Source organism: Astatotilapia calliptera, chromosome 16 (assembly GCF_900246225.1).
Source record: "Astatotilapia calliptera chromosome 16, fAstCal1.2, whole genome shotgun sequence".
NCBI classification, from domain to species: Eukaryota; Metazoa; Chordata; class Actinopteri; order Cichliformes; family Cichlidae; genus Astatotilapia; species Astatotilapia calliptera.
In genome coordinates this window covers 18,771,969-18,788,324 of record NC_039317.1, presented here as the reverse complement: position 1 = coordinate 18,788,324, position 16,356 = coordinate 18,771,969, and the positions used below count along the sequence as shown (strand labels likewise).

At 40.3% G+C, this 16,356-nt stretch overlaps 1 protein-coding gene across 1 annotated transcript in view; it reads left to right on the top strand.

The window, feature by feature from the left end:
* agps (alkylglycerone phosphate synthase) overlaps nt 1–16,356 on the top strand; it is a 28,886-nt gene that overhangs the window by 2,691 nt on the left and 9,839 nt on the right. Inside the window, exons 2-14 of the mRNA XM_026144708.1 lie at nt 2,724–2,813; nt 3,964–4,054; nt 4,142–4,262; nt 4,385–4,459; nt 5,505–5,576; nt 6,138–6,217; nt 7,394–7,474; nt 8,602–8,727; nt 8,853–8,961; nt 12,882–13,009; nt 13,362–13,413; nt 14,881–14,957; nt 15,043–15,155. Coding sequence (XP_026000493.1) covers nt 2,724–2,813; nt 3,964–4,054; nt 4,142–4,262; nt 4,385–4,459; nt 5,505–5,576; nt 6,138–6,217; nt 7,394–7,474; nt 8,602–8,727; nt 8,853–8,961; nt 12,882–13,009; nt 13,362–13,413; nt 14,881–14,957; nt 15,043–15,155 — 1,215 coding nt within the window. The remainder of the gene's footprint in view (nt 1–2,723; nt 2,814–3,963; nt 4,055–4,141; nt 4,263–4,384; nt 4,460–5,504; nt 5,577–6,137; nt 6,218–7,393; nt 7,475–8,601; nt 8,728–8,852; nt 8,962–12,881; nt 13,010–13,361; nt 13,414–14,880; nt 14,958–15,042; nt 15,156–16,356) is intronic.

Here is a 16,356-nt window from a genome sequence, read left to right as displayed (position 1 = left end):
CCTATATAAATACAAGTTGTTATTATTAGTATGCTTATTTTTTTATTATTAAAAGTTTTTAATAATAGAATTTCAAAATTGATTGTTAACTTAGTTGATTAGGCAGCCTTTTATCCTTAAATGATTCATAGGTCAGTTTTATCGTGTAAGATAACGTTATCTCACTTTCTTTTGTTACAAAATAAGATTGTCAGGCATACCAACAGTAAAACCTGCTCTAAATGTTGCCACAAGATTGAGTCAGTCTTTGAATCGGGTTAAGCAATTACCTGCAGTATCATTTTTTTCCTCCCTCCCCCAATGTTAAGTGGATTAACAAACAGAAAAAAATTCCTCTGAATATGCTCAGGTTCAAGAACTGGGCTGAAAATGAGTGAAAAACAGCCAATACCCAAAGAAAAAGACTTTAAAAGACTTTTAGAAGTCTGAAGAACTATTGCTTAAAATCAGTTAAAAATACAAAGGTCTTGCTCTTTGGATGCTAAATATAAAGAAATAATTGGCAACTCAAGACTTTTTGCACAGTAATGTTGATGGCATCTAATAGTAACCTATAAATGAATGGAAAATGAAAGCGAAAGAGGAGAGTAGGGAAAGGTACCTAATGCCTCACGGCAGGAATCCAGCAGCCTGAGCACATACCAGCATAACTGGTGGGGTTGTTAGGGTCACCTGATCCAATCATAATTGTAAGTTTTATTAAAAACGAAATGTAAGATTCATTGAAAGATGTGATTATATCCTGTTCATTCGGGGCTTTGTGTGTGATGGGAAGCATTTTAGCTTCTGTTTTAAAAAGCATGTTTAAGCAAGAATCTTGATGTACAGGTTGTGTGTTCTCCTAAAGCGGCAGTTGACAAGATGTTGTGTCATCACACATGTAGTAATCTTTCCGTGAGAGTGAAGTAGATTTCTGTCACGCCTTTGGGCTTTGTTTGCTAGGTACTAGAAAGTAGTACGAAGAGCAAAAGTCATGCAGGAAACGGGCTGAGCAAACAGCTTTTACTTGTGGAAGGCATTTTTCAGTCAAAGCATGCCTCATTCACTACGACCATCACATTAACTAGATTGCATCATTTTAAGGCAACTTTACTTTTTATGGATCAGAAATGTTTGCACGGATTTGCTTCTCTATCTGTACAACAAATGGCGTCAGCTATCTTTAGACCAGGTTTTGATTAGAAAGAAACACTTGGAAAAAATCTTTAAGGGAGGATAAAAGAAGAAACTTTTAGAAGTACAGCTTCCAGGATGGACAGGAATGTAACAGATGTTGTGTGGAGACAGAGTTGGGGTGCACACAGACTATGTCCACCCAAGCAACCCTGCCCCACAATTTAGGAATCCTTAATAGCCGGAAAGAGAGTTTCTGTTTTTTGGTACCTGTACTTTAATAATAATGATAATAAGAATGGATTGCATTTATATAGCGTTTTTCTAGGCACCCACTATTCATTCACTCTCACATTCACATACTTTGTAGCCACAGCTGCCCTGGGGCAGACTGACAGAAGCGAGGCTGCCATATCGCGCCATCGGCCCCTCTGGTCAACACCAGTAGGCGGTAGGGTAGAGTGTGTTGCCCAAGGACACAACGACCAGGACAGAGAGAGCAGGGGGATCGAACCGGCGACCTTCCGGTTACAGATGAGCTTCCCAATCCCATGAGCCAAGGTCGCCCCTATGAAAGTTAGTAGTCTGTACTTACTGGCTTACTGCCAAACACAATGCCCAGCTATGGAGACAGTTTTATTTCGCATGTACAGCAGCTATTACACTCCATCAGTGGTGGTGAGGATTCAATAAAGTATGACTTAGTGTGTCACTCCTGCTCGTAATTTAGAGAAAACCCCATTTTGGCATGTGTTAATCTTAATAATGGCTTTTATGCCAACAGTAGCATGCCATCCCAAGTGACCCGTGATTATTGATCTGTACATGGTTGTACAGCTGTCTTTCTTTAAGAAGTACAGCACACTAGCATTGTACAGTACAGTCATAAGGCGGTAAAGCCAGCATTTGTATTTTGATATCTCAGAACAGTAACAGAATAGTGACAGTTGTTGAAATTTACATCTTTGCAAAGCAAGCACAGCCACGTAGTATCTGTTGGCTAGTTCCCAACTTGGTTCCTGTTTGTACAGTGGAAAACACAAAGCGTAGTTGGTGTCTACGTGCCATTTTTGTTAAGTGTAGCCTGGAAGTTCAGCACACACATTTAAGTCTAATCCTAAAAAGCTGAGGAGTGTTAAAAGTAGCTGTTGAAAAATGTCTGATTGGTGCCATAAATGTAAAATATCTAATGTATTAAATGGAGCTCAAGGACTGTATGCTCACTTCTTCTGTGGATGGACAAGTTGTTTGAATGTGTTGCCTTTGCAATACTAAAAGAGCCATGTGTTTGCTAACCTGTGGGCAAAGCATTTGGGTGTGCCTGTCTGCAGCCTCCCATTTTGTAAATTTGCCACTTCATAGCCACCTCAGGTTAATGGAAAAGCTGGGAATGGCTTAATAAGATTAAGGGATATTCTATATGTCTGGCTTTTCAGATAACATCATGAGATTGTCAGGAAGGATGCTGAGCCAGTATCTAGCCCAGAGGGACTGGGATGGCAAATTAACCAGGGCACCACACCCTGGAATAATCCCCACATGTTCTATTGTAATTTTGAGTGATAATCTGCCCAAGTCCTAACTTGTACCTAAATTCATTTTTTTCACAGACAGGAGATTATGAAATGGAATGGCTGGGGATACAGCGATTCAAAATTCCTGTACAACAAGAAAGGCCAAGCAGAATTTACTGGAAAAAGGTAAAGTATGAGAAAGCAGCCAGCACTCTTAGGTAAAGCTTATTCTTATCTGTTGGTGGTCATTACTTGGTCTCATCCACTCCCTCTAATCTAGTGTTAGCCACTGTGTTGAGCTTTAGCATTCATTCTGTTTGTGTAACTTGAGGCTGCAGCTTTGCATTGATCTTTTTTTTTTTTTTTTTTTTTTTACAGCCCACTACTTGAACCCAGCCTTTGAAAATCAGTCGCTGTCTCTGTGCTTGCTGTGTGCTCACAACAATGTGGTGCTACTGCCACCTAGTGGTTGGCATTTAAACTGTTTATTGTCATCTGAGAAGGTCACTGGTTGTGATTTTCAGCACTCAGGTGCCCATTAGCAGAAACAACTCACCAATTTCTTAAAAATATAAGATGAATATTATGCTGGCAGTCATGTGTCTGATGGTAAATGCAAATGTAGGTGTAAGAAAAAACGTACTTTTAATTGCTGCAGATTCCCAGAAACAACTGTTACTCAGTTCCTCTGCATATCCTTTATCCATGCCTGCCACGACAAGAGCAAAGGTGTAGGTGGGTCTTGTTTCCGTAATCATCACAGACAGCTCTGGGAGAGGTAGCTGTGCTTGTGAGACAATCAAAACAGAGAACTGGCACAGTATGTACGAGCACGTATTATCAAGCAAATTGTTTCCTCCTGTGTAAGCACTTACCATAAAGCCCTCAGGGCTTTCCGTGTCCTACCAACAAAAAAAGCTATCTGGGTGTTGTATATCAGCTGAAGCAAGGGTGACGTCCTCCTTGGCTCGCTTGCTGCATGAGGGTTTTTTTTTTCCTCACTTAAATACTGCATATATTTTACAAAGGTACACCATAGTCCCCGGATGGGCCCAATCTGTGACACCAGCACAATTATGAAAGTGATGGTAAAGGAAAAGCAATAACAGCACTGTCACTGCTGCTCTGCTTGTCTAATAACCTCACTGGACTCAGATCTCATACTGTATTCTTATTAGCCACAGGTCTGGTTCTCCAAATGAATTTGCCCAGTCAAGCATGGAGATATTTTCAGTTTCAGAGTTTCACTTCTGCTGCATTGAAGCTAATACATGAGACTCGGTTGATTATTTTTAATTGGTAATTCAAACTTTCTTTCCTCTTTTACACAATCCAGGTATAGGCTGAGCGGTATGATCATCCCCGGCCTCAGAGAGTGGATGGAAAGCACGTTCGGTGCCAATCTGCAGCACAAAACTCCAGCAGCAGTGAGTAACAGCTCCTGTTTAGTTGTTGCGACTTCGATGAATGGCATTGTGCAGAAGCCATAACCGCTGTGGTTTGTTTTGTTTAAGCCAATTCTGAATAGCAGTGCTGTCCAGCCTCCCACTCTAAACGAGGCCTTCTTGAAGGAGCTAAAGTCCACAGGCATTCCCTTCTCTCATGACGCTGAAGACCGGGTTTTTCGCTCTCATGGTAAGGCAGAAAAAAGTCTTTTAATGTCTGTGAATTGTAATTTAATTTGCAACATTTTTTTCATTTGTTATGAAAATATTTTTAAAATGGTGACGTAATTTCATTTTTAAATTTTTTTCCAGGCCATTGCTTACACGAGATCTTTGCTTTGAGAGAGGGGAAAATTGGCCGTGTTCCAGATTTGGTTGTATGGCCAAGTGAGTTCAGAAGCTATGCTGTCACTGTTAAACATGTGTATATATAATTTCTTTCCACTGTGTGTCTGCTTTTCTCCTCCTACATAGCATAACTGATCCCTCCTACTGGCTTAGGTGATTTAAAGGGTTAATCTCTGCAGCGGCAGGGATATTAATATGTATGAGTAGAAGCTTAATAAGAAGCGTCAGGGGGAGGACGGTTGACACCCAATACTCCACAGTCTGGCCCTGCATAGTACACTCATGAATTATGATTCTGAGATTGGTTTTCTCTTGTTATGGCTAGCACTATTTTATCATGCAAATAAATGTTGACTGATGGTTGAAACTTGATTAGCAGCCTCCCAAATGGGAAGCGAATCACCAGGCAACTGTAGGCACATTCTCATCCACAGTGGCTAATCCCAAGTTTTAACTTTTCCAACCGTACAAATGCACTCTCATCTACTAAATGTGCAGTAGATGTTTTGAGCTATAATTGCCATTCCTCGGTAGCCTCTACAAGTGAATTTTAAGTGGATGTTTAGTTTGTGGAGCTGTAATCCTTTGGCCTACGCTATGTGTTTAATTGGATGCCCAAATGCAGTAGAATGTAAGCATTTCTCACTGCCTCTTAAAAGCTCTCGAGGCCAGTCAAGCACATCCATGTACTTTGGTATTGCTGTTCATCCCACTCACTCACTGCCCCAGTGTGAATGTATATGGGCTCTGATTGGTTAAAATACATCTGTATTGATCTAGCATGTCCCACCCAAGAGAGTGTAGCTTCATGCAGTTTGACTCAGCCTGAAGAAAGCCCGAGGCAAATCAAAGGATGCCCTGTCTCCCCGCTGCCCCCCCCCCGCTCTAAAGGTTCACGAAATATACATTTTTACGTTGTCAGTGGTATGCAGATAGTGTTATGTGCCATCATTTTTTCCCTTTCCAGTGTGTGCATGCTTTTTTAAAAATATTATTTTATGAATATTTAATATATAAACATTGTAGCAGATGGTAAAAGAGTTATGTTTCAAAAAGACAAAACAATCTTCTATGTTTTTTGCAGACTGTCACAATGATGTAGTGAAAATTGTGGAGCTCGCATGCAAACACAACGTTTGTTTGATGCCATATGGAGGTGAGCTATGAAATCAAAGGCGTTAATCTACATAATTAGCTTTTATGTAAAATTACTATGGGGCTCTAGTTTATTTGCATTTCGCAACTTGTAACATATAGTGTAATTTCATCCATCAGTTATCTGTTTTTTATGTGGGTGGGTGAGGGCTTAGTGAAAGCTTTATTATCTATATTATAGATGCTGCTGTTAAAAGTAGAGCAGTGGACACTGCACTAATTGTGGTGGTTACAACCATAGGAAATGATTGTAACTTTTTTGTTTGTTTTCTTCTGTCAGTCACTACTAAAAAATGTCATGCTAATAATATGGGAGAAATAAATCTTACGTATTGTTAGTTTTATTGCAGTTTGCGAACAGGTTCGTGACAATCATATCAATAAAAGTCAGTCATTCATTACTGCAGTGAAATCCTGAAGTGTGCAGACGTGCCATAAGAAAAAATTATATATTGCACCTCAAGGATGAGCTATTCAGATGGTGCTTTTCCTCCTGTAACGTGTCAAAATGACTGCTGTGAAAAGGAGTTTTATTGTAACAGTGGTTTTTATTATCTCTTAGGAGGGACTAGTGTCTCTAGTGCCCTCGAGTGCCCCCCAGAGGAAACTCGTTCCATCGTGTCGTTGGATACCTCACAGATGGTACGTAAACACCTGCGCGATCAGCGTTAAGGACAACTAAACTAAAATCAATCTATCTGATCTTTAAAGTTAGAACAATAATCTGAAAAGAGACTGAGAGAGAGTCAGGCTGGATCAGTATACTTATTCATAGACACCAGGCCATAAGCTGAAATGGATATTAAGATTAATATTCAACGTGTTGTTTTCTGTGTCTATTGTTGATATCTCTTCAGGTTTGGATTACTAAAAAAATGTGTCAAGTAAAATTGTGTTTTTGGCAAAACATGATTGTAGTAATAGTACATGTACATTATTTGGGCTCAGGAATTCCTTCTTTTTATCAGCTGATAACAGCCAAGTAATAGTGGAAACTGTTAGTGTGTGCTACAAGCTATTGCATTATGAGACTGAGTGTTTCCAGTGTTCTTTTTTCCCATATACATCTCTTTTTTTCAGTAACATGAGTGCAGCCAGAGTTAGAATTGGTAAATTAGTTGTGTGGATAGGGACAAAACCCAAGTGATGCACCAGCCATTAATCTCAATACAATCCCAAACAAGTCCCCATAAACATGATAATCTTTTATCGGATACAATATAAAGTGGTGAAAATTGTCACTGTACAGTAAAGCCCTTTGATCCATGCTCACCCAGAGGTGATATGCAAGCTGTCTACAAGCTCCTAGCTCACCACTCATTGAGTTTGCTGCCACTGACATCAGTGACCAGCGTTCTGTGTCAGGGATCAGAGGTCAGGTGTCTCCAGCTGAACCACATGAAAGGAGCAATGTAGTAGGAACGTAACGTTTATTAGCTCTGGGGACTAATTTATGACCTCCTATAGGTAGGGCTAAGCCTTTGGGAAACTGACAGTTGTCTCCCATCCTTGTCTGCACACATTCGTCCTCAGACGTTTTGATGAAAAACATACCGTGTTGTAAGCAAACTGTGAAGAGACTGTCTCCACAGCCTGCTCTTGAGTGCAATGTTTATGTCTGAGTCTGAGATATTTTAAGTCAACATAACAGATGTAGGCAGAGCTCAGATGACAGACATGGCGATATACAATATGTGTTTGAAAGCAGCCGTTTTACACAAAGGAAACAGCTTTAAAAAAACATTTCTCCCAAAAAACTTTGTGAAATATAAAATGTATGTTTATGATGTCCTCAGACATGTTGTTTGTTTGTCACAGAACCGCATTCTGTGGATTGACGAGAAAAATTTAACTGCCCATGTGGAAGCTGGCATTGTCGGTCAGGATCTAGAGAGATTGGTAAGTACTGCTCGCCCATCCATTTTAATTCACCGAAAGAGCTTACGTTAATATAAAGCGTTGTGCCAACAATCAAGCTGTGCGCCTGTTCCCTAGGAGGCTGTCTGTGCTCATTCACCTTGGTACTCTTTGCTCAGTAGATCTAACAGGGTGCAGGAAGGAGTTTGCGGTAGGAGCAGAGCGCTGAAGGGGAGAGATTAGAGTCTGAGACGGTGGTCATGAGCAGATGGCACCATCAAGCTAATTCAGAAAAATGGAGAAGGAGCAGGCGTTTGATGTAGAGGAATGCGTGAGCTGCATTTAAAGCAGACTCCACCTCTGCATTTAGACTGGGCCGATTTCATAGAGCAGATGGGTCTGCATTATAAACTGCCTTCCAGAGGAATGCTGTGATAAAACAAGGCTTGACTTTACCCTTGTGCTTCTGGGGAGCATTGTTGTTGTACTTTAAGATCTTAATTATTATTACTGTTGAATGTTCCGCCTAAAGATGCAATCTTTCAGTGCTACGTCTGCCTTAAGGAGAATGTGTGGGCTCCCAATGACCTACACATTCTCCTCAAAGCCTTGGGGATAGTGAATCTGATGAATAGATTTCTCAGAAGTACATTGTTATTACTGCATGGCAAGGAACAAAGCCATACAGTGTGTTTTCTGTTCTTTTTTTCTTTGTGGAAGAGGAATGTGTAAGCAGTCTTGCCTGCATAACTCATACACTTAAATAAATATGTAAAACTTACTATTATTTTAGTTTTACTAACAAAGGCTTGTGTGTGCTGGATGTATCAAGTTTACAGGCATTATTTTGCACATGACAGCAGAGCTGCTGTCAGACTAAAGAGAGAGAGATCAGTGCATTATTTATTCAGTCTTTCCACTTGGTTTATTTTGGGCCATTATAAAACCACCAATGCCATAAAACCGCCGTTTTTACATTGCGGTATAACTAGAGCAGTGACATGCAGCAGCAGAGGTGCAATTATATTTTCCCTTTGCTTGCGCATTCTCTTCGCTTGTTATTAAAACATTCTCGTGGGTTTACGACATCATTGTTTACCACACATTTCTGGCTCCCTTTTAAGTTAAAAACAAACACGTTTTTTTTATATTTTTCCATTTTATTGCAGCTTAATGAGAGCGGCTACTGTACAGGACACGAGCCTGACTCCATGGAGTTCAGCTCCCTGGGGGGCTGGGTAGCAACCAGAGCATCAGGTATGAAGAAGAACATCTATGGCAACATTGAGGACCTGGTGAGTGCGCAGAAACCTGTAGAAAGAAAATTATTACATTAGGTTTTGTGGGCTTCACGTCTTTAAGTTTGGGCAGGTGTTGTTTGGTTCTAAAGCTGCTTTATCGCTGTGTTCTCACTGAATAGGTTGTCCACATAAAGATGGTTACCCCACAAGGTGTGATTGAAAAGAGCTGTCAGGGACCTCGCATGTCCACGGGGCCGGATGTTCACCACTTCATCATGGGCTCGGAAGGTTAGATGACTTTCTCACGTTATTCCAGTTCCGGAGTGCATGTGGGCGTGTGTGCAGTTGTGTAAACATGCATGTCAATGTGGGTTTGTGTGCGTGTCTTTGAAACCTCTGTGATAAAACGGTAACATCAGGATGATTCTCATGCTCTCCGCTTCTTACACATTTACTAGCATTGGTGGAAATGTGATCTGGAGAGGTGTTAGTTAGGAACCAGCAAGTGTCCTCTGCTCCCCATCTGCACTGTCCTGTCCTTGTGAATGCCCACAGAGAATACTGCCATATGTCAGGTTTCCCCTGCATAATGAAGAGGTTCAGAGACTCTTGGCATCGTTATGTTAAACAGCTGTGGATACAAACTTTTTATTTGCCCTACAAAGCTCAGCAATCTGCTCCTCGACTGGGCTGGGACTGCTACAGAAGTCTCTATTTGCGTTCAGCGAAACTGATCTCAGCAACAGTATCATACCAAGAAACAGGGTTTGAAGGTTGGAAGTTGTGTCCTGACCGCGCAGATTAACTGTGAGAGGTCATGTTTTGACTGACAGTTGCCATATATGGGTAGTTTCAAATTAAGCTAGCCACATGTATTTTTACTCTTTATGACTCAGCCACCACAGAATTAAAGATCTTCTCCAAAGAATTTTGCTCTGCCTTAAATACGTTTGGCACTTTACACTTCATGGCTTGAACATGATTCTGCACTAGTAGACTGTAGGGTGCTCGGGACAGCCCTGCAGAAAAACTTTTGTTGTGAGATGACTGCAGTGTCCAAAGTATCTGGTACAAATGATCTGTGGGCTCTCAGTTAGGTTGTTGATGGTCCTTCAGCCAGATGCAGAGTAGTTATAACATACTAATACACATAAGTTACAACATACAAAGAGCTGAAGTGAAACCGAGCAGATCTTGGATGTTTGGTTATGCTTCTCCCATTCCTGGTGAACTCCTGTGAAAAGCCTGTGGCTCCCTTCCCTGTTCCAGCCCACTTGTCAGCCAATCAGCATTCGACCTACGCATAGCTGAGCTCTGCACTGTTGGGTTGTTGGATGCATGGGAGCATTTTTGCATAGGCTGAAAACCCATCTCCTCATAAGCTCTCCGTGGGCAAATACCTACAGAAGTACACAATGACCAAATCCAAGAATTCCTTTCCCAAAGGATGAATTTCTAAAAGATACTTGCAATGGGTTCCCTATTATTTATGCACTATGAACCCATAGAGCCAGACTGTTTTATCTGCAAATACTATTGGCTTACAATAGCTATTTGTTGATCTGTCCATATCTGCATTTACATCATCCAATAAATTTAAATTTAAAAAGTAAAGAAGAGTTGGTAGGAACACAGTTCAACCATGTAATGAGTGTTACATCTTTTGTCCACTAAAGGGCATTCTGCAACTTCCCTGCAACGTGTTGGAACATCACAAACACATCGAGCTGATCCAACTAAGTGAACAACTACACATAAGCAGATTTCCATAACATCAGTTATATTTCATGTATCTGAAAGAAAACCTCAGCTGATTTGTAAAATATTGGAAATTTAAATCACCAAATATCAGTATCAATATCAGTCTTAAAAATCCTGTATCAGATTAAATACCATGTTACAATCAATATCAGAATAGTGTTTGTCTTGCTTACTGGCCAGTTATACAGCCAGCAATACATGGTGCATTGTCCTATGTAGTGTGTGTGTGTGTGTGTGTGTGTGTGTGTGTGTGTGTGTGTGTGTGTGTGTGTGTGTGTGTGTAAAGCAACTCTAGCATCTTGATGGCATCCAAAAAATGTTACGTTTGTGAAACAGTGGACTTGAGAACAACAAGCCTAGTTTGCTGCTTTTTCTGGATATGAGTCTATAAAAGATAATCAATTACTGAAAGTGAAAATAATAGCAGTCTACTTGTAATACATAGCTAGATATTGCTTACTCATGTACTCACTCACATGGTACAAATATTTTGAATATTGAATAATCTAATATCACAGTAGCACATTTTTTCTAACATGCTTCATATCTTCAAAACCCAAGCTTAGAGAAGGAGCTTTTTTGCAATTAAGGTGAGTGAAATTGAAGATGCTCTTGCTTCTGTGGTTGCTACACTGAGCAGAGATAGGACAGGACCACACCTCAGTGGTAGAGCATGTTGTTCTGGGAGGCCTAACTCTTTTGCTAAGAGGTCACACCAGCACACAGTCTCATTAAAATTATCTACCTCCTCACCGAAAGAATCCCATCCTGGTGTCTGACAGTAGGCCACAACAACAGCAAAGCGCCAGGCTAAAACCCTCAACTATGCTCTGCATGTTAAGTGGAACGCATCCATTTCATTAGAAATTACTGTGAAACCTCAGACTTCTTATTCTCTGCACAACAACGGGTCTGTGTATCTCTCTGACCTTGAAGTAACCTGAATGCAAAGTAGTTCTTCCCCCTTGCTACAGCCAGTGTAAACAATGATTGGAATGATCAATGCTAATCCTTTTCTCTTTTAAACTCCCCTCAACCATGCAGAAAATACGATATGAAACCAACTAACGCTAACCTAATGTTGAGAGTTAAATGACTGATTTAAAGCAGTGGTTGCACAATGGTCAGTGGCTTTTTTGGTCAAAATATTTGCTGCTAAAAACGCTCTTCATTGTGAATATTCCCTTTCCGCAAATACGTAGCCTTTAAGATGAGGTTAGTCTAATAGCAAGAGTTCCAGTAAAGTTAGCTTAAGCTGCACTCAGTATTTCATTGCATCTGTCCCGAGAGAGTTTTTCCAGCATTGCTGTTCTTATTGCCTCCATTTAGCCCTCACCCTGGCTCCTCCTACAGTCTTTCTTTCTCTCCTTCTCTAGATCCCCACCCCTCTCTCATTAAGTGGCTTCTCCTGCATGCTATCAGGAGGGGGGGGGGGGGGGGGAGAAAAAACCCTTCTTGGGGTGAGGCCCAATGCAGTCACGTTTTCCAGTGTGCCACTAGGGAGCAGCATGTGGCATACAGTGTCACATTAGAGGCCTCATTAACAACCATAACAGGCTGATGAAGCCTCCTGATGGACTGTGTTCATGGGGGATACATTTATAAATGAACGTGATCTATAATGATACAGAGTGCACAGGGTGCAAGAAAGCAATTTGGATCATAGCAATAAAATTCACAAACTAGCTCTAATAGCTGTTGTTCATTGTTGAGTGTGTGGAGAAAGTGTAAAAATGGCAATTACGTGTTGTGCAAACCCATCAGATATTCTCTTTTGTTGTCCAAAACCCTTAAAATGTTTGTACAGTTCACTTTAAGAATAGATGTTTTTAAACTGTGCTTGTGTTCTTGTAGAAAAAGCAATGTTTTAATTTTTTTTCACTCATTGTAGTTTTAATTTTTCATCTGATAACAAAAGAAAGCATTTTGATTAGCCACATCTTTTTCAGAAAAGTCATCTGAAAGCAAGTGCTCAAAGATTGAGCTTAATTCAATTTTTTTTATGAGAAGAGATGGCAAACATCCTTTGCTACCCATAGTTTACTTTCAAATAAACATTGGGTATATTTGAACCAAGTGGTGTGAGGATTTCAGCAGCAGCAGCAGGTAATTGTTGAAAGCTTCCAGGTCATGAGGTCAGCCACAGGTTTCCTTCTACCTTGTGTGCGTGTTGCTGTTGTTGGTCTTGGTGCCTTTGATATACCCCTGCTTTACTTCCTGGTGTTCTTAAGCTGATAAATCTCAGTTATCCCCCAGTGTGTGGTAGAAAACCAGATCTGCTAAGTGAAATGTGAGACAAAGGTCACCAGAACAACCCCTGGGACATGTACCAGAGCCCTGTAAAACAGTCTTGAGTTCCGCTTAAAGCGGGTTAGGTCATATAAACTCTGGGAACTGATGTACGTACTTTTGTTCTGCTCAAAATCTCTCACTGTGATTTTCCACAGGAACCCTGGGCGTGGTTACTGAGGTTACAATGAAGATTCGTCCCATGCCGGAGTACCAAAAATACGGCTCTGTGGTGTTCCCTAATTTCGAGATGGGAGTTGCCTGTCTTCGAGAGGTTGCCAGACAGGTAACAGGTTAATCTCCCCTTCAGCATGTTGTGCTCTGTTGCTTCATAAAGCCATGTCTCAACATGAGATGGAGGCTAGAAAGTTACTGTGTTTGAGGTATGCACAAAATAAGCACTTTCAGGTCTTCGTTTTACCTCCTTTAAAGCTAACCTGGCAGAAGAAAGCAGGGAAAAACTGATTTATAGACCAACTTGCAAAGGCATCTGACGTCGTCAGACCTCATTTGGCCTGAAGTGCTGTCTCAGAGAGTCTGTATACTGTACATTTAGGACAAATAAACAAAAGCTATAAAGTCAAAGCTCTTTATTGTTGTTCATTCGACTAATTCGGGCCAACTTCTTTTCCCTGCAGAGGTGTGCCCCAGCTTCTATACGACTCATGGATAATGAACAATTTAAATTTGGTAAGTTTTATTTGGAGTTCACATTTAAGCCCATCTCAGTTATCACCTCTTTATGTGTCTATATGACTTTCATTTAATCTACAAATTCTCAACATTAGCTTTTCCCGTTACAAGTAGGACTTAATTTGGCTAGATTTTTATTTTTTGTTTTTCCAGGCCCCAATAAAACCTTTGGCTTTGATCAGAGAGCTTTGCAACATGAGCCACATGATGTGGTTTAATCATTTCTTTAGTTTCTCCCATTTTATTTTGTTTGGTGTTCCACCTAACCATGAACGGCACTTGTGCAGCAGTCAATGATGTCACAACGGTCCATGCCACTGAATCGTTAAATTGATTATTATTTTTGCAACCGAATATCTGCGCGCACACACACACACAAACACACAGTTTGAAGCACGATGAAAAATAAACCCGACCAGAATTAAGTCATTATTGCACTGAAGTTTTATGATGTTGTTTCTTCGGGTCCAGTGGAATGCATCTGGCATTCCCAGAGATCGCTGCAAAGTTCCCCAGTCTCGTGGGATCTCATTATCTTCCCTGTATTTCCACTTTTCACAGAGTAGGCACTTCCTAGCCTTACACAGGGAAGACAAAGTGACCAGGATCTTTTTTTCTTTTTCTTTTTCTTTTTCTTTTGGGAGGGGGGATAAAAACTAAAACTCATGGCACTATGATGCATTCATGGATTTAGTAACTTGTCCTTACTTTTTAATAATGATTACTGTGGAGAAAGTTTGTGTACTGTATAAAAGGGTTGGGGTTTTTTTTTTAGTTTGAGACTACACAAACAATTTAGCTCTACCTGTATTAATATATAAAAATAAGGATTTTGTATAAAGGAAAGATAATATAAACATATGAACATATCATTTTTGTTCATTGTATTAGCAATTTTTTCTCTCTGGATTTTGAGTATTTAATTAACGAGTATGATGGCTGTGAGGGACCTTAAGACCCACAATCACAGTTTGGAATGGAAACAATTAGGACACTAAGTGATGAAGAGACTTGAGCATAGGGGGAAATAAATGAACTGTTAAGTCTCGGCGACATCACCCATGACTTCCCTGCTGTGATTGATAACCATCCCATTGGCCCCAGCCCCTCATTTTCCCTTGTCCACAGGCGCTTTTGTGCGTCCGATCAGGAATAAATCAAAAAGGGTGGCTGAGGAAGACGGATATCACTGTGTCAACCCCACTTCCCTTCGGAAACTCTCTGATTTATAGTCGCTGTCGCTCGCAGCCACTGGCCAGTTGTGAAGTTATTCAAATGTTACCATTTATTTCTTCTTCTTTTGTTTGCAATTCCAAATATATCAGAGTTGCTTTGCTCTCTCAGAACACTGGAGGATGCAAGCAGAAGCAGAGTTTGCCTAATTTGTGGGAAATTTTGTTTTATTTACTTTAGGGCTTCTTTTAGGTGAATTAACTGAACTGATTTTAATCTGATATTTAACAGGTCATGCCCTGAAGCCTCAGGTATCTTCAATTTTCACTTCCTTTTTGGACGGGTTGAAGAAATTTTACATCACCAAGGTAAAAAATAACCAGGGGTGAACACTGTAAGGTTCTTGCTGCAGGTGTTTTACATGAAAAATGAGCCTACCTCTTTAATTCTCAGTTCAAAGGGTTTGACCCCAACCGCCTGTGTGTGGCCACCCTGCTGTTTGAGGGAGACCGCGAGAAGGTCCTGCAGCATGAAAAGCAGGTTTATGACATCGCTGCAAAATTTGGGTGAGTAGTGGCTGCTGAGTTTGGTATTTTTACATCTTTCTTCTATATCTCTATATTGTTGGATCATTTAAAGATCAGAAAGGTTAGAAATGTGCCATAAGGTGAGGCTTTATACACAGTGGTGGCGCTGCTTTCAAGCAGCCTTGGAGTAGCAGTGATAAGAATTGAGAAGCACAGTTACACACTTAAGATTTGTTCTTCGACTCAGTAGCTTGTCTCGATGTGGATTGATGGATCACCTCTGGATGTCCTCCTGTCAGGCTAGCTTTAATGTTAAAGTAGGTGTGAGGTGGGCAGAGATAGTAGGGCACAGCTCCCCTTAGGACAGCACAGGGCCACAAGACACAGCTGGGGAGTGTTTGGCTCTTGTGATTGATCATGAAACACATCAATAAGGACTTTCTTGGAAATCTGTTACCAGCCAGCCAGAGAGGAAACCTCCTTCATCCAGAACCATTTTTAAGCCCTCAAAAAAGAATATTCAGTTCATTTGCCATCTGTGTAATTGTTATGAAAATAATTACTTTTATTTATTGGTGAATTGTAATTGGTAAACGGTAAAAGGTTTTTGGAAACCTAATATGAATATATCTGTGTAGAAATCTCATATAAACATTTCTCATCTATAACTAACTCCAAATAATCCTGATGCACAGTTTCCTCAGACATTTTTGTCTGTTCCCATTATTTTGCACAGCCACATAAGAACACAAAACCTCGGTCCTAATTTACTCAGATCCAAAATCTTCCACACACAACAAAAGAAAGAAAGAAAGCTTTAAAGTTCAAAGATGGATTTTTATGGTAAACTGGACATTTAAAAACTGCAGAAACATATGAATGGATAAAGATATCAACCTTTCATCTCAGGTAGACCACAAATGTGATATGTTTGGTCTGAAAACTGGCTGCAAGGATTTGTACAAGATTTGCACCATCATGAGTCATGACATAGCCAATGCATAAATGTGTTAGTCATTCATTAAAGTGGTTGTGGCAGTAACCTTTACGTTTGCAGATATTTCACATCTATGTGAAGCGTTTGTAAATCTATAGATCTCAAGTGTTCATACAGTTGCTACCAAAACGGACTCTGGATTTTTAATATTTTTTTTAGTTAAGAGAAACAATAAAAAAGTCCAGTGTTTCATTGTAATTAATATCTTGTGCAAGGCATTCCCTGTTTTGCCAAATGTTTGAT